This window comes from Olea europaea, chromosome 10 (genome assembly GCF_002742605.1).
Source record: "Olea europaea var. sylvestris chromosome 10, O_europaea_v1, whole genome shotgun sequence".
Lineage (NCBI taxonomy): Eukaryota > Viridiplantae > Streptophyta > Magnoliopsida > Lamiales > Oleaceae > Olea > Olea europaea.
In genome coordinates, this window is record NC_036246.1 from 36,923,651 (window position 1) to 36,942,835 (window position 19,185).

Genomic DNA, 19,185 nt, shown 5'->3' on the forward strand with positions numbered 1-19,185 from the left:
CCAGCGACACGAATTCTGTCAGCAATCTCAACCTTCAACTTCGATCCATCAAGCATTTGTAGTAATAATTTTATAGGTGTGATTTGACAAAGATAGTTACCTAATTAGAATCTAATAGGCCTCTTAATTCAAATTTACCTTGTTTGATACTCATTTTTCTAAAAATTTATTTTTTCAAAACTCATTTTCAATCACATATTTTTTGAATAAAATAATATTACACATAATCCAAAAATTTTCTTTAATTTTTAACCATACATCCTCTATCAATCCACTATTCAAAATGCATTATTTTCCCCAAAATGTACATCAAACAAGGGATAAATTAGTGTTTCAACAAACAAACTTATCATGAAATTCGAATTTAAAAAATTTATAACTACATGTTTTATCTAAATTCGAATTTAAAAACCCTATCATGAAATTCGAATTTAAGATTTCAATATGGATATATGCAAATTTCAAATTTTATCTAAATATCTTTATATCAGATAATTCAATAATAATTTAATAAATATTTTCGTTTAAAACTCATATATGTCCAAAACTCATATATATCCAATTATTATGATTATTAACACAAGGTCCCTATAAGGAGATAAAGTTGCTAGATTACCCTAAAATATCAAAAATTGTATTTATGCCTCATAATATGTACGCATTTTATTATTATTATTATTATTATTATTATTATTATTATTATTATTATATTTATTTTTTTGGGTATTACACGTCTTGACCCTTGATTCATCTCAAAATCCTCGTCTTCACTCAACGATGTGAGCTCCTTTGTTTTTCTACTTTTCGAAGTGCTCTCCAAAAAACAAATAGAGAGTGCAAAAACCTATAATAATAAAAGAAAATAGTGTTCGTAATGGCACTGATAAGCCTCTTCTTTACTATTTAGAGTTTGTTAATCTCCTTATTTGAAATATAGTGGAAGTTTAATCGGACTACAGTCTCATAATTTTTTGTTTTGTACTAAAGGGTTTTTACATAAAAGGTGCTCTTTCTTTGTTACCCCTTTGAATCTTGTTTCATCACGCAAAGGGAAAAATCATTCCACTAGTTAATGAAATTTTACAACTAGTAATGCTAATTGTTATCAATGATGATGATAATCAATTTAGATGACAATAAATCCTTAAATTCATTTTCCAATATTATTCTTTTCCAACACGGCATTTCACCCAAAATAGTCACGTTTACTTGTACTTAGTGCTATACGTACAATGTGTCACGAAGGGTGATATTACACGTATATTAAGATGTTCATAACAGTATCCATTATCTTGCGTGAAGGGGGACATATTTCGAATAAAATGTGATTTATCCGAAGTGATCTCCTTCTCATATTTATCTGAAGTGGGTTCCCTTCCATGTGAAGAAATGAATATTATTATGTACGAATAACATATTCCGTGATCCAATGTATGAACATTTTTTGAATTCAATAAACTTTTTGTTAAATAATTGCGGCATGAGATCCGTCCAAGTAGTCAAAATATTGTTTTTATCCTATTTTTATATCTGTTATTCACATTATATCACTAAAAGTAACCGTTGGGTCCCGTTTTGTCTCTTCCCAAGCTCTGAGATTCAATTCCAACGGCTATATCTGTCCCCCATCCCTACAATCTACACTTGGAAGTCTTAAATTTTTCAGTCTAAATATCTTATTTTCAAAACCCATAATTTTAGCCTAATCCAATCGAAACAGAATGGGCATTAATCGTAACAATGGTGAATCTTCACTGGTAATTGTTGTGGAGTATCTAGAAACATCCATGTCGAGAGATCTTCTCTACAAGTTCCCCGACAACTCAGCTTTTGATTTCGACTACGCCCAGAGTTCCATTTGGTCCCCTTTGCTCCCTCCACCCCTACATTCCCATCAAGGAAAGGGCGGCATTTCGAGGAAATTATCGTACGAGGAAGATGGGTTGCTGGAAAATACCAAGAAAATGACAGCCAAGTTCAAAAGGAAGTTCGCAAATGCTGTATTTGATCATCTTCACAAGTACCATAAGATGAAGAAGAGAAAGAGGAAATCTATGGAATTTTCTTCGGTCCCTTCTTCTCATCAGCTATCGCCCACCTCCTCAGCACCGAGAAAGGTACGTCTTTACTCCCAAATGATTGTCATTACTCCACTAAATTGTGAATCTCCTCCAATGAGGGAAGGTCAAAATGCAGCCGCTTTCTCTTGGCAATTTCTTTAACGAATGATTCGTGGCGATTTTGCATTAATACCAGATCTAAATACATTTGCAAGTAAAAAATTATTAGCTAAGGCTAAAAAACATAAAAGGATTAAAAGTAACTTCTAAACTTAGCCAAATATATGCGAAAACTTAAAAGCCAGTGAGATAATAGTTAAACTCAGTCATTTGGGCACTATATACAAAATGAAGGAAATAAGTATTTGTGCAGGTATGGACAAAGGTACTGAAAGCTGCATCAAAGCATTTCAAGAAGAGGAGAGAGATCCCACTACCATAATTTGGGTGCTACATCAATGTAATTCTCTGTATTTGATTGATTCATGTTTGTTACTCCCATAATTTAAACCGACTCTGTACTCCCACTTTAAATTGAAGCAGTACGCGTTTCATCAACTAACTTTCTACATATTATCAAGGGAAAAAACTAACGAAGAAAACGGAAGTTGACATAAACCAACGTGACAGAAAGCAGTGTGCATTGATACATTGAGTACAAATTTGAGTGCTACAACAGGATGACAAAAATGCCAGAAGGAAATCGAAAAAAATTATATATTTGTAAACAATCTCAACAGCTATGGTACACAGACTTGACATCAAATGCGGGCAAGAGATGAACAATAGAAAATTCAAATTGCTGCCTTAACTTGCACTTTCGGAAATCTTTTCTTCCAAATAATGGGTCAGTTGCAGAAGCCAGCAGTGCCTGATCTATGACTTCGCCATCAAGCATATCTTTAGAATTGTAAATGAATAGGAACTCCCGCAAACAATTTTACTGTGAAATACGGCATCGAATTTTCTTCACCATTTGGTTTCGGTCAGCAACACAGTTCATAACTACTAAACTATCAGCCTGGCTCAGAAATAGTATCTTCTAAATGTTGTGACTAGAATATATACAACAACAGCAACAGTGTCGTCAAGAATCGGTAGCGACCTCTGCAGCGCGCTGCCTCATCATTTCCATTACAGCAGCCCTTCGTCGGGAATCAGATTGCTGCTGCAGCCGTCTCATGTGTTCCTTCAAATCCCTATATCAAATATGTAATTTCATAAGCATAATGTTATATATAAAATAAATTATCCACTACAGAGAAAGTAAAACGACAAGAATTGGTGGAACGAACCTGCAACGTGGTACACTGCATTGAGATTCTTTGCATGCTCGAGCATGAAGCTGAAGGAGATACCACATTTTCTTACAAAGAACACAACCTCCAGAAGCACGTATTTTACACAGCATACCATGGCGGAAAAGTCCCTTGACCTTACGACAGTTTGGATATTGGCAATGTGGGGAACGGCACTGAGAAGCATGTACCAAGAGATCGAGCATTTTCCTAAGCTGCAAATCCCAAAGACAGCCGCATCACAATAGCTCCATCAATAAATAAATGCTTCCAAGGTCAATGTGTTACTCTTGCTGACTCTATAAGAAACTAACGGAGCATATATGATGGAGACCTAAGCAAATGAAGCATTTCAATTGAACATCACATTTTGATTGTTCAGGCATTTATGAGAACCTGTACCCCTAGTGGACAAATCAGCTTAGACTACTATTTTTTTTTAATAGGTAATTAGGTAATTTTATTAATCAACAGAGAATACACGGAAAATGTATTATCAATTTAAACAAGAAGGAAACAATAAAAATTAGGCAGTCCTTTTATAGGATTAGAAGCCGCGGCATTAAACTAAGTACACAAAGTTTGATAAACAGTTATTTGGTTTGCTCTGTCGTTCGTGTTTTGATCTTCAGAACAACGACTGTTCCTTTTTCTCCACACACACCATACAATGTATCCAGGGGTAAAATTCCATACAAGCTTGCTATCCTTATCATGAAGTTTTCTCCTCCATGCTTGCAACACATCCTCTATGCACCTAGGCAACACCCAATCCATCTAGTGAGATGCTAGAATACTATTCCATGGTCAACGAACACATCATAATGAATGAACAAGTGGTCAATCGTCTCCCCATCTCTCTTACACATATAGCAATCACTCGGTTACCTAGAAACCTTTTCTTCGAAGATTATTCACTGTTAACACCTACCCCTAACCATTTTCCAGGAGAATGAACCCTCTATAGGTCCCAAAAGGGATATGAAATAAGTGCGAACTGAAAAAATACCATCCCGTGGCAACCTCCACTTGCTATAATCACCCTCTCTTACCCGAATTTGCACCTCATGCAAGGAGGTCAAGAACAACGCATAATCATCTAATTCTCAATCTGTAAACCTCTCCCAAAGGTAATATTTTAGATGTAACTCTCATTGTGAATGTCTAATACATGATTCACCTAGTAGAAAGCAACAGGGCAATACGATACAAGGAAGGGAACCCTACTTTTAGCAGTTGATCTCCACACCAACAATCATCCTAGAATCTAATATTATTAACATTCCTCACCGCAAAAGTCAATCTATCCCAAAAGTCACTCTATCCTTGTCGGATATACCTCCACAAACTCACCCCATAAAAACATTGAAACTCGACCAAGCAATAGCCCCCTCCATGCTTAAACTACTAATTTTTACCTAGCTATTTTGTCTTCGTCAATTTTTTGACTTGGTGCAATTCATGCCCTTTCTAATTATTAGGATGTTTATCCAGTTATAGGAGCTTCACCTAATGGAGCATTCTGTCCCACCTAAATGTCTAGTGGACATTTCATCTTAAGATACTAGATCTTTAAGGTGCATGATACTCTCTAATTACCTCACAAGGAAAATATAGGTAGAACTCAAAAGTCAAAAGAACATGAAAGCTGTAGAATGATGTCCAATGCCCAAAAAAGTAAGAGAGAACAGCATACCTGCATAACTCGCATTTGTCTTGCTTCTTTGTTTTGTGCATCACGATCATTGGATGTATGATTAATTAAATTGTGAGGATGATCAATTCCACCATCTTTCTGATAACAAGTATTGCATACATCATAATCTGGGCATGTCTCACAATGCCAACCTTGACCAGCATCTATATCAAGGTGGCAAACATTGCATGTTATTACAAAAGCTGGCGCTGTGGGGTTGTGAAGATGGTAGAGAACCATCATTGAGGAATGCTTAGCACGGCGAAGGGTATCATATTGATAATGGTTTCCTTGACAAAGGCTGAGAAATGCCTGTCTCGTATCAAAGAATTCACTCTCAAGAATCTCGTCTTTATCTTTGGTATCACCAGTGACATCAGTGATTTCAACCTGAATATTTACCAATTTCTCAATCCAAAAGCTAAAACTAAATCCACGAATTTTGATGGATCTATTCCACCGCATGAAAGAATAACAAGAAATAGAGACAAGAATGCACTAAGGACACACAAGTGTATACAAAACCACATTGGTGAATACAATAATCCGGTACAACTTACTGGATAAAGTACATGCTTGTCCTTTTGATAGATAGGATGTCTCTCTCTGTCCTCACGTTTTTTTTCAGCTTCATAGCAACTGTAAGAGAAAAGCATTAGAATGAAGCTTCTTTCTTACTTATTTTTATTTTTTTTCAGTTACCAGCAGAATTAACAGTATGCTACTATACTGGAACATCATTGGGAGTGCCTATCTGGATTCATTGGGGTAGAAGGATAAATATATACAGCAATCTATAGAAAGGAAAAATCAAAGCTAGCTTCCAAAGAAACCACAACCAACTACAAATTGATTTATAGGTAAATGTTTTAGAAGATTGCAAATATCAAGGAAGCAGAAACTACTAGAGTATAAGGCTACAGTTGGTAAGAATGAATGATATGCCACACCAACTAGCAGATGTATGTAAACTTAATTGATCGAGTGCAGGTGAACCACTTTTCTAAAATAATTTCGATCAATTTGACAGGTAATGTTATACAATCTAGCAAAAAATGGTAAAATCACATGTCAAAAAGGAGATTAATAAAAAAAGTATATTGTAATTCAGTTACCAACCAGAATTGGTGAAGTGTACAGAAGATGATGCTGCCAAAATGTAAAGAAGGGAACGCTTATTATACTTCACAAAATATTAATTTTGAAAGAGTTTCCAGAAGTTGGAAGGCCAAACAAAGAAACAGAAGTATATGAAAACAAACAAGAACCAAGAGGCCTACAAACAGGAACTTCACAATCCTCTCAAGAGAAGTGGTTTCAAAATTAGCTTCCTTCTTCTTCTTCTTCCATATATATATATATTTTTTTTTTTGATAAGAAAATTAGCTTCCTTCTTTGAAAATGTCTTTAAAAAAATCAAGTGCAGTTGATGTTCCAAGAAAGCACTCAGGTTTAGAATGAACCCATATCTCAATTAACAAATAAATATTGACTCCAAGCACGTGTTTCATCACCATCTGTGCATTTATATATTTATAAGAACGTAAACATCACCACATCTACTTGCTGATACAAGAGTACACACAAATGCATCACATATACGTGACATGCTGATATACAAACATTTAATCCCCACATGAAATAAGCCACATTTGAATGAACTTTAAACCCATTTGTTAATTAGAAATCAAGGCATGCCAGATGTCTGTAAAATACTGTTTGCAGCAAGTAATTCTAACTCGCGATAAATAACGGTAATCAGGTGGGTAAAGTAAATTAAACAAGTTACCATTCTCATTTGGTAGAAAAAGACATGAAACTAAACCAGTAGAATATTAGAATTCCAATTCACATTAAACTGGATACAAATCTTGCTTCATTTACAGTAATAGATTGATTTTGCAGTCAATCATCTTGTTCCCCCCAGTGGCTGGATTATCGGGCAATCGTCATTATAATTCAATTACATTTTTGTTGTCAACTATTCTTACCTTTTTCAACGAATTCAAATTTAGTCTTCAAATTAGTCAATCCCCTCAAAATGCTCTTTATCCTCACAACCTTACTCCTTGGTGACAAAATAGCAGGTAGATTAGTGGATCATCAGAGCATTAAACGGTGTGGAAAAAAAAAAAGAAAAAAAGAAAAAAGAAAGTTTTAATTTTCTCAAAGATATGTGAACAAATATCAATTTTGTCAATTTTATTCATAGCCGGTTCCACGCCCAGGTAAAGATTGATAGTTGCAATAGGTTGAAAGTTGTAAAACTATGTCAAATATTATAACGTGAAACCTAATACACATTTTGTTGTACTTCGAGCCACTTATTCTTTTTAAAATCACATTTTCCTATGACCATTTTAAATTGCATTCATAACCATTCAACCATTTTACCTCTCTCCAAAGGGGGTTGGGGGTTGGGAAGGAAAGTGAAAATACCCCCAAAACCCAATAAATGAATATTATACTGTAATGGCCGTCTCGGGCAATAGAAGATAGACAGCTCTATGGATGATTCAAGAAATAAGAGGATTCTGTATAATAAAAAAGAAGTTTTAACTCTTAGTCAAAAGTAAGCTGAATCCTTACTTGTCACAAAGTTGAAAATTTTTGCACTGTTCGCAAACCCAACGATTTCCTGACACCATTAGAATGCAGCAATGTGTGCATGCATGCTGCAAGTGAACCATGATAAAATCCTCTTTCATTGGACTAATTGTCTCACCAAGCTACAAAAACAAAGATTTTCCTGAGAACAAAAGGAGAGGTGCTAGAAATGGCTTGTGCTTTAAGAATAAAAATGTTGAGAGAAAAAACAAATGTAGGGAGGAAAGGGGGCATTGGAAAAAACAAAAACTTTCCAACCGTAAATTGAAAAGGTTTTACAATTCTCAGTCAAAGTAAAAAGAGAAAAAAAAAATAGCATGACAAAAGAAAAAAGAGAACCACTGCAAGTAAGATAACAATACTATCTATTTGGATTTGGTAAATGTTCAAAAAATACTTAATAATAACTGCAGAAATTTTAAACATGGAAGAGGACCAATGTAAGTATTACTATAGTAACTCAAAATGAGGAAGAGGACCAATGTAAGAAAGAGAGTTTGGAAATAGAATTACTTTATGCATCAACATCAGGTCTTTTGATGCATTCCCAGAGAGATCAGTTTGGCCAGATGCTTTTAAAGCTCTTTTAGTGATGGTCTTTTTAATAGTTCCCTTCTTATGCTGTTTTTTCCCATCCTCCTCTTGTTGTAGTTGATAGATCATGTCCTCTGCAGCACCTGGCCAATAATCTCCATCAAAGTATGGCAACCGAGCTGCAGTAACCTTTGCCTTACTTTCACCATTAGATACAAAGAAATGATCGTATAGATTAGTAAGCTCAACAACGATATTTTCTTTTGCAGCTTTTCTTAACATGGACAAGTACCTGGAATCGGAAATATAAATTAAGTCACAACTAAAAACATCAAAAAGCAATGGCACGCTCCTCATAATGCATACAAGAAGTGCTTCATGTCAGACAGTTGTCAATCTTACCACTCTCGGAGTTTATCAGATTTTGGTGTCTTCTGAATTTCAGGGTGGCAATATAAAATATAGTCCTCACCCTTCAATGGTGGGCAAGCCCATATGTAGCAGCTTGTGAACCCACGCAACTTGCAATATTCTAAATATCCAATCTGGAAACATAAAAGAAATATCATCAATAGTGTTGAATGGCAAAAAGAAACTGCCTAGAGGAATCTGTGAAGATTGACAAATAAGAGCTAATGGAATAAAAAACTTGCCAAAATCTCATGATACACAAATGTGCGAAGAGCCTCTCCCGTCACTGCTTTGAGCTCTGGCCGGAAGTACTTGACTGAATCTAGATATGAAAGATAGACTCGGCGATGGTTTGGCTGCAGACATTCTGATCCAAATTCTTGAAGATACATGCCAAAAAGGCATACTTCGACACCTTCAATTTTCTGAAATAATAATAGAACCTGGAAGATGAAACTTTTAGTTCAGTCTGAAAAGTTGATAAAGGACACACCAAAGCACAGTAAAGACGATAAGCTTATGAAAAACAAGTTCTCCTTGCCTTCTGATTGAAAACAAGACAGTTCAAACTACTGTTAGTAAGTGTTTCTATTCGAATTTCCATAATTTTGGACAAATACCTATGTTGCTCAGATTTTGGTATAGCTGTGGGATACAAGTACATATCTAGGAGTCAGATTTCCTTTTTCTTCTAAAACTTAGGATGTGGGCTACAAATATAATTTTTTTTAGAATCTTACACACTAAAAATTTTTGATGTGTTTTTTTTAGGGAGTGTAGCAAGAAATTGGCTTTTGGTTTCCTCCTTAAAAATCTTCATTTTATGCCTTAAAATCATTTTTAATTCTTTAAAAATCATGAGCCCACTTTTATCTTCTTGCAGCTTGTGCTTCTTTCCATGGTGATAAACTGATCTTCCTTTCATGTTTCTGCCATCACTACTTCTAAATCGATGGATCCGACATGGGATCGATACCCATATCCATACCCATGGCGTGTTATGTCAACAAGGGTACATTGTCCAAACTGAAGGGTCTAAGCATCATAGCACTTGGCAATGATAATACCATTATCCACTAAACTTCCTCCCTCTCTAACCACGAAGTAGTCGCTTCACTCGATTCAATTTTTTTTTACAGTACTAGCTGCTTCCAATATTCTACAATAGACATCCTCCCTCACAATCTACCTCCCCCAAACACCGAAAAGGAAAAAAGTAATGACAATAATGATGACGAAAGGCCAAAGGTACGAAAAAATATATATATGAATTTATTTAAATCACATTTCTATTGAACTTCAGCACAACATAATATAATTAAAACAAATGAACTTAAATCTAAGCATTCTCTAGCCCCTATTTGGTTCAATTAAAAATCATATTTTTAGTAGATTTTGATAACAGTTGATGAAATAAAAAAAATGTGGTTATAAAATTGATAAAAGTTGTGAATTCCATGAAATGTGGGGTTGAAAATGAGTTTGAGGAAACGGGGGCTTAATTTGATTCATGATATGCAACACCTTAGATTTATATGGGAACTCTGATGGATAATTTTCCTCTTGAAAAATTTCAAGAAACCGCGGTTTAACTTCCAACTTTTTGTCCACTGATGAAACAACTCTTACAACGAGTGATTCTGCTCCTGGAACCTGACAAAATCAACATAATAACAATCACAAACACGGGTATACAAAAGAACACATGTAATAAAAGCAATAGTAATTGTAGTAGTGGCGCTATCAGTAGGAAATGCAAAAGAGTTATCTCAGTTGAATTAATATGATATAAAAAATGAATAAAACAAAAAGATAAGCTCAGCCCAGTCAAACTTGGTATGTGAGAACCCCAGAAAGAAGAAACAAATGAGCCCGTGATAGTAAATATGAGAATTCAGATAAGTTACATGTATAAGTAGCCTCAAAAGAAGGCAGGGCCGGTGGAAAACAATTTGCTAGAAAACCTCAATGCATAAACTAAGACAAGTTTTGTTAAGTTATCCTTGATAACTAATATGAAATGAAAAATGCATAAAAGAAGTTTAGATATAAACTTCAATTCAAAAACATCCTAACAAAATTACATTCCTAAAAACATATTTTTATCAATTGGTATTTTGTATGTCTGAAGTCTATATAAAGTGCCTATTCCAACAAGTTATCTTGGAATATAATTTTTCAACATGAAGAAAGCTTAATGTTTGAAATTCCAAAAGCTAATTCCTTTATAAAAATAAACAATATTCACTGTTAATAATTTAAGTTGAAAAACAAAAATTTCATGTAATTGCTCATTACTGCTGAAAGGTTCTTTACCCTCAAAGTTACAGGCAAGAGCCATTGAATGTTTTTAGAACTACAGCATCAACATCAGCAGTGGTTAAAATATCATCCATATTTTTATTGATTTCCTTTAGCTGCTCAAAAGTAGGATAAAAATAAATCCAAACATTAAACAGGGACGCATGAAAAAAATTATTTCAGTGTGTGACATAGCAAGACCATCAAATCACCTCATCATAACTTTTTCCTTGAAGCCTCGCTCTTTCCTGTCTTTCAAACTTCAGGCGTCTAAATAATCGCTGCTCGATGTGATCACTCAAAATTGTTCTAGGCAAATCTTTCGCCCCAAGGACAGCACTCTGCGGCAATGGCATACGTTCTCCTCTTTCAACTTCTTCTATGTAACAATTCGGACAAGTGTACTCAGCTTGTCCACCATCATTCCTTCTACCATTAAATAATGCACATATTTGATGTTGCCAAGCTTCACACTTATCACATTGTACCCACTGCAATGAAAAGAGACAGTCAATATCTTAGGCTACCATTTTCATGGGCATAAAAACTAATTTAGTAGGTGGATGTGACATACCCATTCTTCTGTTTCCTCATCATTTTTCTTCTTCTCCATCCTTGCCTTTGGAATAGCAGTTGCATCAACTAAAATGGTATCCCCACGGGCCTCATTAAAGCATGGAATGCAGAAGTAATGACGAGTATCTCCCACTCCAAATGTATAGTACATCGCATTTCTTTTAATGCGAGCACCACAAGGTGTACAATATATTGGTGGTGGTTCAAAGGTAAGCTTCTCAACTGCACATAACTGGCAAGAATTTTCACTCATTGAACGCTCCATTGCTTGATTTTTTTCTGCTTTTGCTTTGCTCTGTAAAAGAAAATGAATAACTATAATCAATTAGCAGAGAATTATTAATCACACCCATGAAGAGTATATGACAAGGAATTAAACTCCTTGAAGAGGTTGCTGAAGATAAATTGGCAAGATCATACCCAGGAATTGCTATATTCCACCCCAATAAAATAAACGAAAAAACTAAATAAATAAAATTGTGAAAAAAGAAACAAAAGAACAGAGAACCCACCAAAATAAAACAATATTGGGCACTGCTCAGCGATTTTATAAGAAGTGGATAACTATCATAACTTGCTCAACATATTCCTGATTCAATCTCAATCAACCAACTAAATTGTGTTGCCACCAATGTGCATGAGATGGAATGCGTAATAAATAGAGTGAATCCCTTATTTCATTCATTCCATAGATCACAGAACGTAAACTACCTGTTAAATTATCATGTATAAATAAATTATAACTATACCAAGAATGAAGGGGACAATGACATAAAATGTTTGTTTTAACTATATATGAAAATAATGCTGCATAACATCAAATTTTCATTTAGATTACCATTCATTTAAATGTCCAGCTCCCAAGAAAAAATAACATGAGTCTTGTCAGTCTACTTCTCATTTCTTTGGTAGTTAAATATAAATTCAGATTGTACAATAGTGACTTTTTTTCTTGAAGAAAGATGGTTTTACAAGTTAGCAGTATTTCCAGCAAACATCCAAGCGTGTAAAGATCTTTCCAGCAATTAGTGACATGCAAAAATACAGCGTATGTTCATGTTACAGCAATATTCTGATTGAGAATATCAAGATATCTAATTGCCTCGTCAATATGGTACACAAACGGGGTAAATAGACAGACCTGTCCAACCCACTGTCTCAGACCTTTAATGTGCTCCCGAACTTGTTCAGGGGTGAACAGCTCCGTCATCGAGACTCCCTTTATGGTTGGCTTCCCAGACTTCGATACATTTTCAGGAGGTAATGATGTATTTACTTGTTTATCCTGGTCCAATTCCTTCTCAGTTTTAACGCCCTCCTTAATACCAAATCCTGCAGCATTTTCCTGTATGATTTGATCATCATCAGGCCTTTGGATGTAGATATTGTCAAAACTATCCTCTTTGATCTCAACACAATTTGAACTGCCTTGTCCAATGCTTGTACGAAGCTCAATCTTTACTTCTGTAACTTCAGGTTCTGTTGGCATACAAGAGTCATGGTGTTGTTCAGCATGTTGTGCATTGGGAAGGGGATGAGGTTCATTTGTGGGAACATCTGGTAAGACAGAACTTTCACTTTCGGACAGTAGAGATCGGGAGACTGGCTCAGTCTTCATGCGTTTAATAGAAGTCTCTAAATCTTCTGGAATTTCATCTATTGTTGGGTTTGTCTTCGAAGTCAACCGACCAGCAATTTCAGCAGTATCGAAGGATTTACTGGATCCATTGACTGAATTTGGTAGACCAGAATTGATATCAGAACGAGCAATTGCCTTTAGGTGTGCCTGCACAAAATTCTTAACAGGAACGCAAACAGGGCAACTTGCATCCCTACAGCGCCTGTGATGATTGATTAAAACCTTTGTGGCAGGGCAACGTGGATAGGTACATTGAAATATGTTGCATCTTTCCATATGTTTCAACAGATTTTGTGCTGTTAAGCAATTGGGATCTTGACATTTCCCTTCTGGAGCAGGACATCGACGAGCATGGCGTAAAAACAACAGCCATCTTTGTTGATTCTTGAACTGCCGTTCACGATTAAGGTTATTGGATCTACATACAGTACCACTTACATTTGGTGGTTCTGTTGATTTGGTAGCATCAGATTGACCAATCATTGATTCTTCTGAAGATAAATTGTTTTGCCGAGCTACATTTTGCCCAGCTACAGCCCGACGAGATTCCCCATGCACATTTTGATCATGCAGGAGTTTCCCCAATATATGAGACCCATCTTGAGAGTTGGGATACCATTGACCTTGCAGTGCTGTAACCGGTTGGGCGCCACCAGAAATGCCTCTTAAATCACTTTCTGGGTTAGTAGCAAACTGATCAGGATGCATCAACTGTTGCATCTGATCTGAAGTTTGAGTTAGTGATGAAGAGGCATCCTGTAAGCGCAAAGGATGTGAGAGCAACTGAGTACCTCTAGAACAGTCTTCCATAGGGTTCTGTGGTAATTGAGTCTGCGAATCAGAAAATTGGAATGGCTCGGGGACTTGGAATTGCAGACCTTCATCACGGTGCTCTATCTCAGGCTTCCCTTCAGAACCTGTATTAGATAACAACTGAGACTGGGCAAAAACGTCATTCTTCAACAAGAGCTGGTGCTGTTGACTTTGCTGCTTTTGCTGGAGTTGATGGCGCTGGAATTGATGAGACGACTGATGAAACTGTTGGTGTTGATGGGAATTTACAAGGTTATCTCTACCTGAGTATTGTGATTGAAAGTTCATCTTTTCTGACTGGTCAATTAATTGAGGCTTCATATTCGTCACCTGTTGAGTAGAGTGAACATTCGACTGATTGGTCATCAAAGGAGAGTTTGTTTTCGGCATGGACTGCAAGGATACATCATTCAAGCTCTGATTGTTCACCATTGGTGGAGCATACAAGTTTCCAGGCCCAGCAGCACCAATTCCATGCCCATCACCTGTCAAGTGGGCTATTTGCAGTGAGAATACAAGACAACTGAAGATCATTTTTAATTCTTTTTCCAAAACGAAAACATCAAAATACTTTGAATACACTTAGAGAGAGAGAGAGAGAGTACCACGCATTACAGTTCGTTGATGTTGATCAAAATGTTGTTGCAAGGGTTTTGGGGAATTGCCATACAATGTTCCTGTTAAATAGCCCTCGGAAGCTCCTGTGTCATTCATCATGTTGTTTCCCATCATCACTAACCCACCATTTAAGGGGCCATTTGATAATCCATAGGACTTTTGCTGCAAGGTAGACCTAATACCGCCACCTAAATGGCCACCAATATTATGCAATATACGACTGTTTTGACCTCCAATATGCTGCTTTTGCTGCATGGGCTGTGATACAATTGTAGATTCGCCAGTTTGAAATGCGCCAATATTATTACAGGATTCCATATTCATGAAAGACAGATTATTGGCATTACTATTTACATCATTATTAATAGAACTATTAAGTCCAGGAGTAGGAATCATTTGGCTTGCCATTCTCTGTACGCCTGTGGATGTCATCATATTATTTCCACCAGAGTTGGTAGAAATGGACGATGGCAGTTGATATCCACCAGATAATGTTCCTGAGAGAAATATTCAGTGAGACAGGAAGGAAAGAAAAATTAATAGATTCTCATTACGATAGATTTCAAGACTTGTTAGTACCATCAGAGGAAGTAGAGGAACCACCATGCAGGCCCCCAGAGGGCCCATTTCCAGTTGGAAAGAAGCCTCCAGAGTTGACGCTGGATGATGGAATATTAGAATTATTGTTGGCAATGACCGAACTATCAAAAGAAGATGTTCCTATAAGGCTTGAATTCCCAGTTTGCATCAATCCAGGAGTTGGAATCATTGTTCCAACAGAAGCAGAAGTATTAGCACGTGAAAATTGCTGGTTTTGATTACTCATGGGCAATCGTTTAGTTAAAATATGCAGACGATTTTCCAAGGTTGCCTGATTTAGATACTCGTCCTATAACACAAGAAATAAATGATAAGACATTAGATATTTACACAGTCGGCAATTATTTACTTCACCAGTGTGAGAGTCTTTTCGAGATACTTTTTAATAACCCAGCAGATTTTCCCTAATCCATTATTGTAAAAAAGAATGGAAGTCGTATTGAAAGTTTAAACTCAATTCAAACATCATAATGAATCATAACTTAGAAAGACCATTGCATGTCGTAAACAAAGATTGAACTAAGACAAACCTTTGAACTTGCACTCTTAACTAATCCTTCTTCTAGACGTCTTACTAAATCCATCATTTTCTTAGGAGGTATTTCATGAGAATGCAGCCACCGCTGGTTGAGAAATTTGAGGCTGTGTAATAGAAATGTCAAAACTTTCAATCGAAGTTCATTATGTATAAAATCTCAAATACATGAGCACCTACATGTTTGTGACATCGTCCAGAAAGCAATTTTTACAACCAAACTAAGGGTAATAGAAGAAAATGACCAAATAAAAAATGTTCACCACATGTGAGGAGAAAGAACATGATAAGACAGCAAAATATGCTGTCAAAACAACGGTAAAGAACTCATATGGAAATTCAGCAATCAAATGATCACAGAATATTCTTATATTCAATTTAAAGCTGCAAAATGAAACAAGAGATGGTTGCATATAACCCAAAAACACTGTTTTCATCCTATCATCTGGAGACTGGCAAGTGGATAAAGGGGAAAAATATCAACATAATGAAAGATCCTTTCCATAAACAGAATGATCTTTCCTTAAACAGAAGAGAAATCATATGAATGATTGGAGTCGAGTGCAACAAAAGAAAAATATAACTTTTTAGCTCAAAATATCAGTTAATTGGCCATTGTAAACCATCAATAATTCTTACAAAAATCATGAATGGATCACAAGAACATTACATGGATTTGTTTTCTTAACATTGCAGTGCATATTTTCTACAATTACTCGCCACAATGCAAGAAAGGAGCCAACTCATTTTCTCCATGACAAAACACGAACCATGGTCCATATGCTGAAGATAAAAGGCCAGGTCTACTCAAATACTCTTAAGAATCTAGAAGAGCTGGATGACAACGCTTCCACCCAGTTTAAAGAGATCAAATTATTTTTTCGGCATAGTGATGTCTTTTGCAACATTCAGTTGCACATATTTTAGACGAAAATAACTGAAGATGTTTTCCCAATGCAAAAATTCCATTTGGCACTTCTCACAGAAACTAGCAGATTAAATTACACAGCATGTGCCTGCTTAAACACCTACTGCCATCAAAACTTGTTTTTTCATTGTTTTATTTTAAGCTCTTAACAAATATCCAAGCATGGAGAACACCATCCTATTACAATCTATTATAGAACATAACTACCAAGAGCAGAGGAGGATTCGAGCAGGTCCAATAGTGGAACAAAAGCTCATTCAAGGAACTTGACTATAATAATGATAAATTTAACCTTTGGTTAGTATATGGAATTTCTCAGCAGCAGAACATGAATCACATGTTTCATCTTTTATAATGCTCCTAGGTAAAAATAAAAATGACATATGAAACCATCATTGAATGAGACCCAAAACTATGGAACCAGTATCACTACAAAGACTACGTGCCAAGCAGATCAGGAATGTTAGTATATAATCATCTGCCTCGTCCATATCATCCAGTTCAATTAGATAAAAAATAAACAAAACAGGAAGAAAAAGTGCATCTCTGAATGACATAAATAACCAGAATTTACATCTTTTCCATCATATATCTGCGTGCTTTTACAAATTCAGGATCCATATACGGGACACCGCGATGGATATTAGGATTTTGCATCTGGCCAGGTAAAGAATTTCCATTTTGCTGTGCCATCCCAGGCACTGAAGTACCAGCTTGGTTCAGTGCCTGTCCCGAGATCTGCCCCGAAAGGTGGTGCGCTGGTAAGCTCATCTTTGCCTAGGCTGATAAATTTGTCCTTCATAACACAAATAACCAGAGTTCCAACATTTAGATAAACAACAAAATAAGCCAGTTGGAATAATGCCTCACTAATCAGTCATGTTGTGTAAGTAATGCAACCCGTATTGTCTGATCAGCAGAACTGCAGAGGGAAAAGATGGGTCATGACTAAATGAACAAGCATTCAGAAAGGATAATCACATAAAATTTCTATATCAAATAGTTAGTGATGCTACATTGCAAATTTGGGACAATCTCTCCTGTTCACATTGTTTATGTGCACGGCTCACAATTAATTTTACTGTTCCCATATCTAGTCCATTTGAAAGGTCAATGTGTTTTCCAGCAAGATGCCAGTTTCATTCCTTTATGGGCAAGAGAAGTTATACTGTTCATAGCTATCCTAAATGATTTTTAAAGATTTTTTAACATGTCTTTAAATATTGCCTGACATCAAATTGAATATTCCAAAAGAAAATAACAATTTAGATTTATGTAACTAAGAATAACGATTTAAGAAAGCCAGCAACCAGTCAACTGAAGTTGGTGAATTACTATTCCATAACACACTGGAAGTCCTCGGCAGAAGTTTCAAAATCATCCAATCCAATTATAGTAGGAAATATTTGTCTTTCCTGGGTAAAACATTTGAATGCTTAATGAAACGTCAAACAGGTTACAGCCTCCTTTGCCTAAGAAGGACCAGGAAACTTCATCTATGGTTAAAAGCTATTTTTTTCTTGGCTTAAGATGCAACAAAGAGAGGCATCTCGAAAGGTGATAACATAGAGCATTTTTGGGTGGCCGTTATCTGGTGCTTATAAGCAGGAGAGAGAAAAAAGTATGCTTTCTCCTGCTTATAAGAACCAAATAAGCCTCACCAAAACATCCTCTTTAGGGGAAAAAGAAAGCTTCTTTCTTTAGCTCTCTTCTTCTGGGCAAGGAAGATGGGAAAGCACGAGTCATTATTCATAAACTATTGTGCAAGAGTCTGCACCTTCATTCACTCTTCAAACATGGCTTAGGTGACGCATGCTACCAAAAGACAAATTTTTTTTCCTTCACTGAAGTTTTTAGAGAAAGTGGAAGACCAGGGGTTTCTGTAGAAATGCCTTATGTACGGTCAGGGTGGTTTGGTATCAAAAGAATACCAGGTGGGCTTCTAATGCACAGAGGAGGAGGAAAAACTAAATGCAACTGCTTGAATTCCTCTTTCCCGTATGTATCAATCTCTTTCCCTTCATCCCCATATTTTATTCTTTTTTTTTTTTTATTATTATGGTGGGTATATATATTTTTCTTTTACTAAAAAAATCATATAATTTGTCAAAAAGAAACATTTGATTTGTTGAAAGTATACTCAGAAAGCACATAAATTTCACACGACCATAAATTCAACTTGCGATTTTCAGCTATGCATTGCATAACATGTGGTTGGATCATATAGCTATATTTTGATTCATAGTGGCTCATATAGGAAAGCAGAAGAGAAGAAGAACAGGATATCCCTCCATTACGAGGGTCTTCAAGAAAGAGGCCCCGGTAGATAGAATAAGAAAGCAGTAAACCATAGATGGAATTCAACTATTCAACGTTGATCTACTTGCTTCTACGATTGGCTTTGTTTTCAGTCTACCTATAGCTAATGAAGTCAATTGAAGGGAATCTAGGGGAAAGAGATTTGCAATTCTTTTTTGAACCGTATGCGTAGCTATATTGTGATTCATAGTGGCTTCAGAAATTCAAGCAGTCAACAAGATTTTAGGCATGCACAAAAAGGGGGGGGGGG

General features: G+C 35.9%; 2 protein-coding genes across 4 annotated transcripts in view; one reads left to right on the plus strand and one right to left on the minus strand.

Annotated features, from left to right (window-relative positions):
* The first annotated feature begins 1,645 nt into the window (after positions 1-1,645).
* Positions 1,646-2,618, plus strand: LOC111402077. The gene is made up of 2 exons (XM_023030128.1): positions 1,646-2,117; positions 2,434-2,618. The coding sequence occupies exons 1-2, from the start codon at positions 1,722-1,724 to the stop codon at positions 2,500-2,502; spliced, it is 465 nt and encodes a 154-aa protein (XP_022885896.1). The 5' UTR covers positions 1,646-1,721; the 3' UTR covers positions 2,503-2,618.
* Positions 2,619-2,684: 66 nt separating this feature from the next.
* Positions 2,685-19,185, minus strand: part of LOC111402076 (histone acetyltransferase HAC1-like) — a 17,925-nt gene continuing 1,424 nt past the window's right edge. Inside the window, exons 2-17 of one of the 3 annotated variants that reach the window (XM_023030126.1) lie at positions 17,191-17,412; positions 15,684-15,795; positions 15,133-15,442; positions 14,541-15,050; positions 12,625-14,420; positions 11,482-11,778; positions 11,120-11,398; positions 10,131-10,259; positions 8,849-9,049; positions 8,598-8,740; positions 8,175-8,487; positions 7,644-7,783; positions 5,615-5,693; positions 5,055-5,444; positions 3,356-3,573; positions 2,685-3,259 (exon numbers count right to left, since the gene is read on the minus strand). In XM_023030126.1, coding sequence (XP_022885894.1) covers positions 3,148-3,259; positions 3,356-3,573; positions 5,055-5,444; positions 5,615-5,693; positions 7,644-7,783; positions 8,175-8,487; positions 8,598-8,740; positions 8,849-9,049; positions 10,131-10,259; positions 11,120-11,398; positions 11,482-11,778; positions 12,625-14,420; positions 14,541-15,050; positions 15,133-15,442; positions 15,684-15,795; positions 17,191-17,387 — 5,226 coding nt within the window. In that variant the 5' untranslated portion in view covers positions 17,388-17,412 and the 3' untranslated portion in view covers positions 2,685-3,147. Of the gene's footprint in view, positions 3,260-3,355; positions 3,574-5,054; positions 5,445-5,614; positions 5,694-7,643; positions 7,784-8,174; positions 8,488-8,597; positions 8,741-8,848; positions 9,050-10,130; positions 10,260-11,119; positions 11,399-11,481; positions 11,779-12,624; positions 14,421-14,540; positions 15,051-15,132; positions 15,443-15,683; positions 15,796-17,190; positions 17,539-19,185 lie in introns of all 3 variants that reach the window. The other 2 variants (XM_023030127.1, XM_023030125.1) reach the window with 2 other exon arrangements.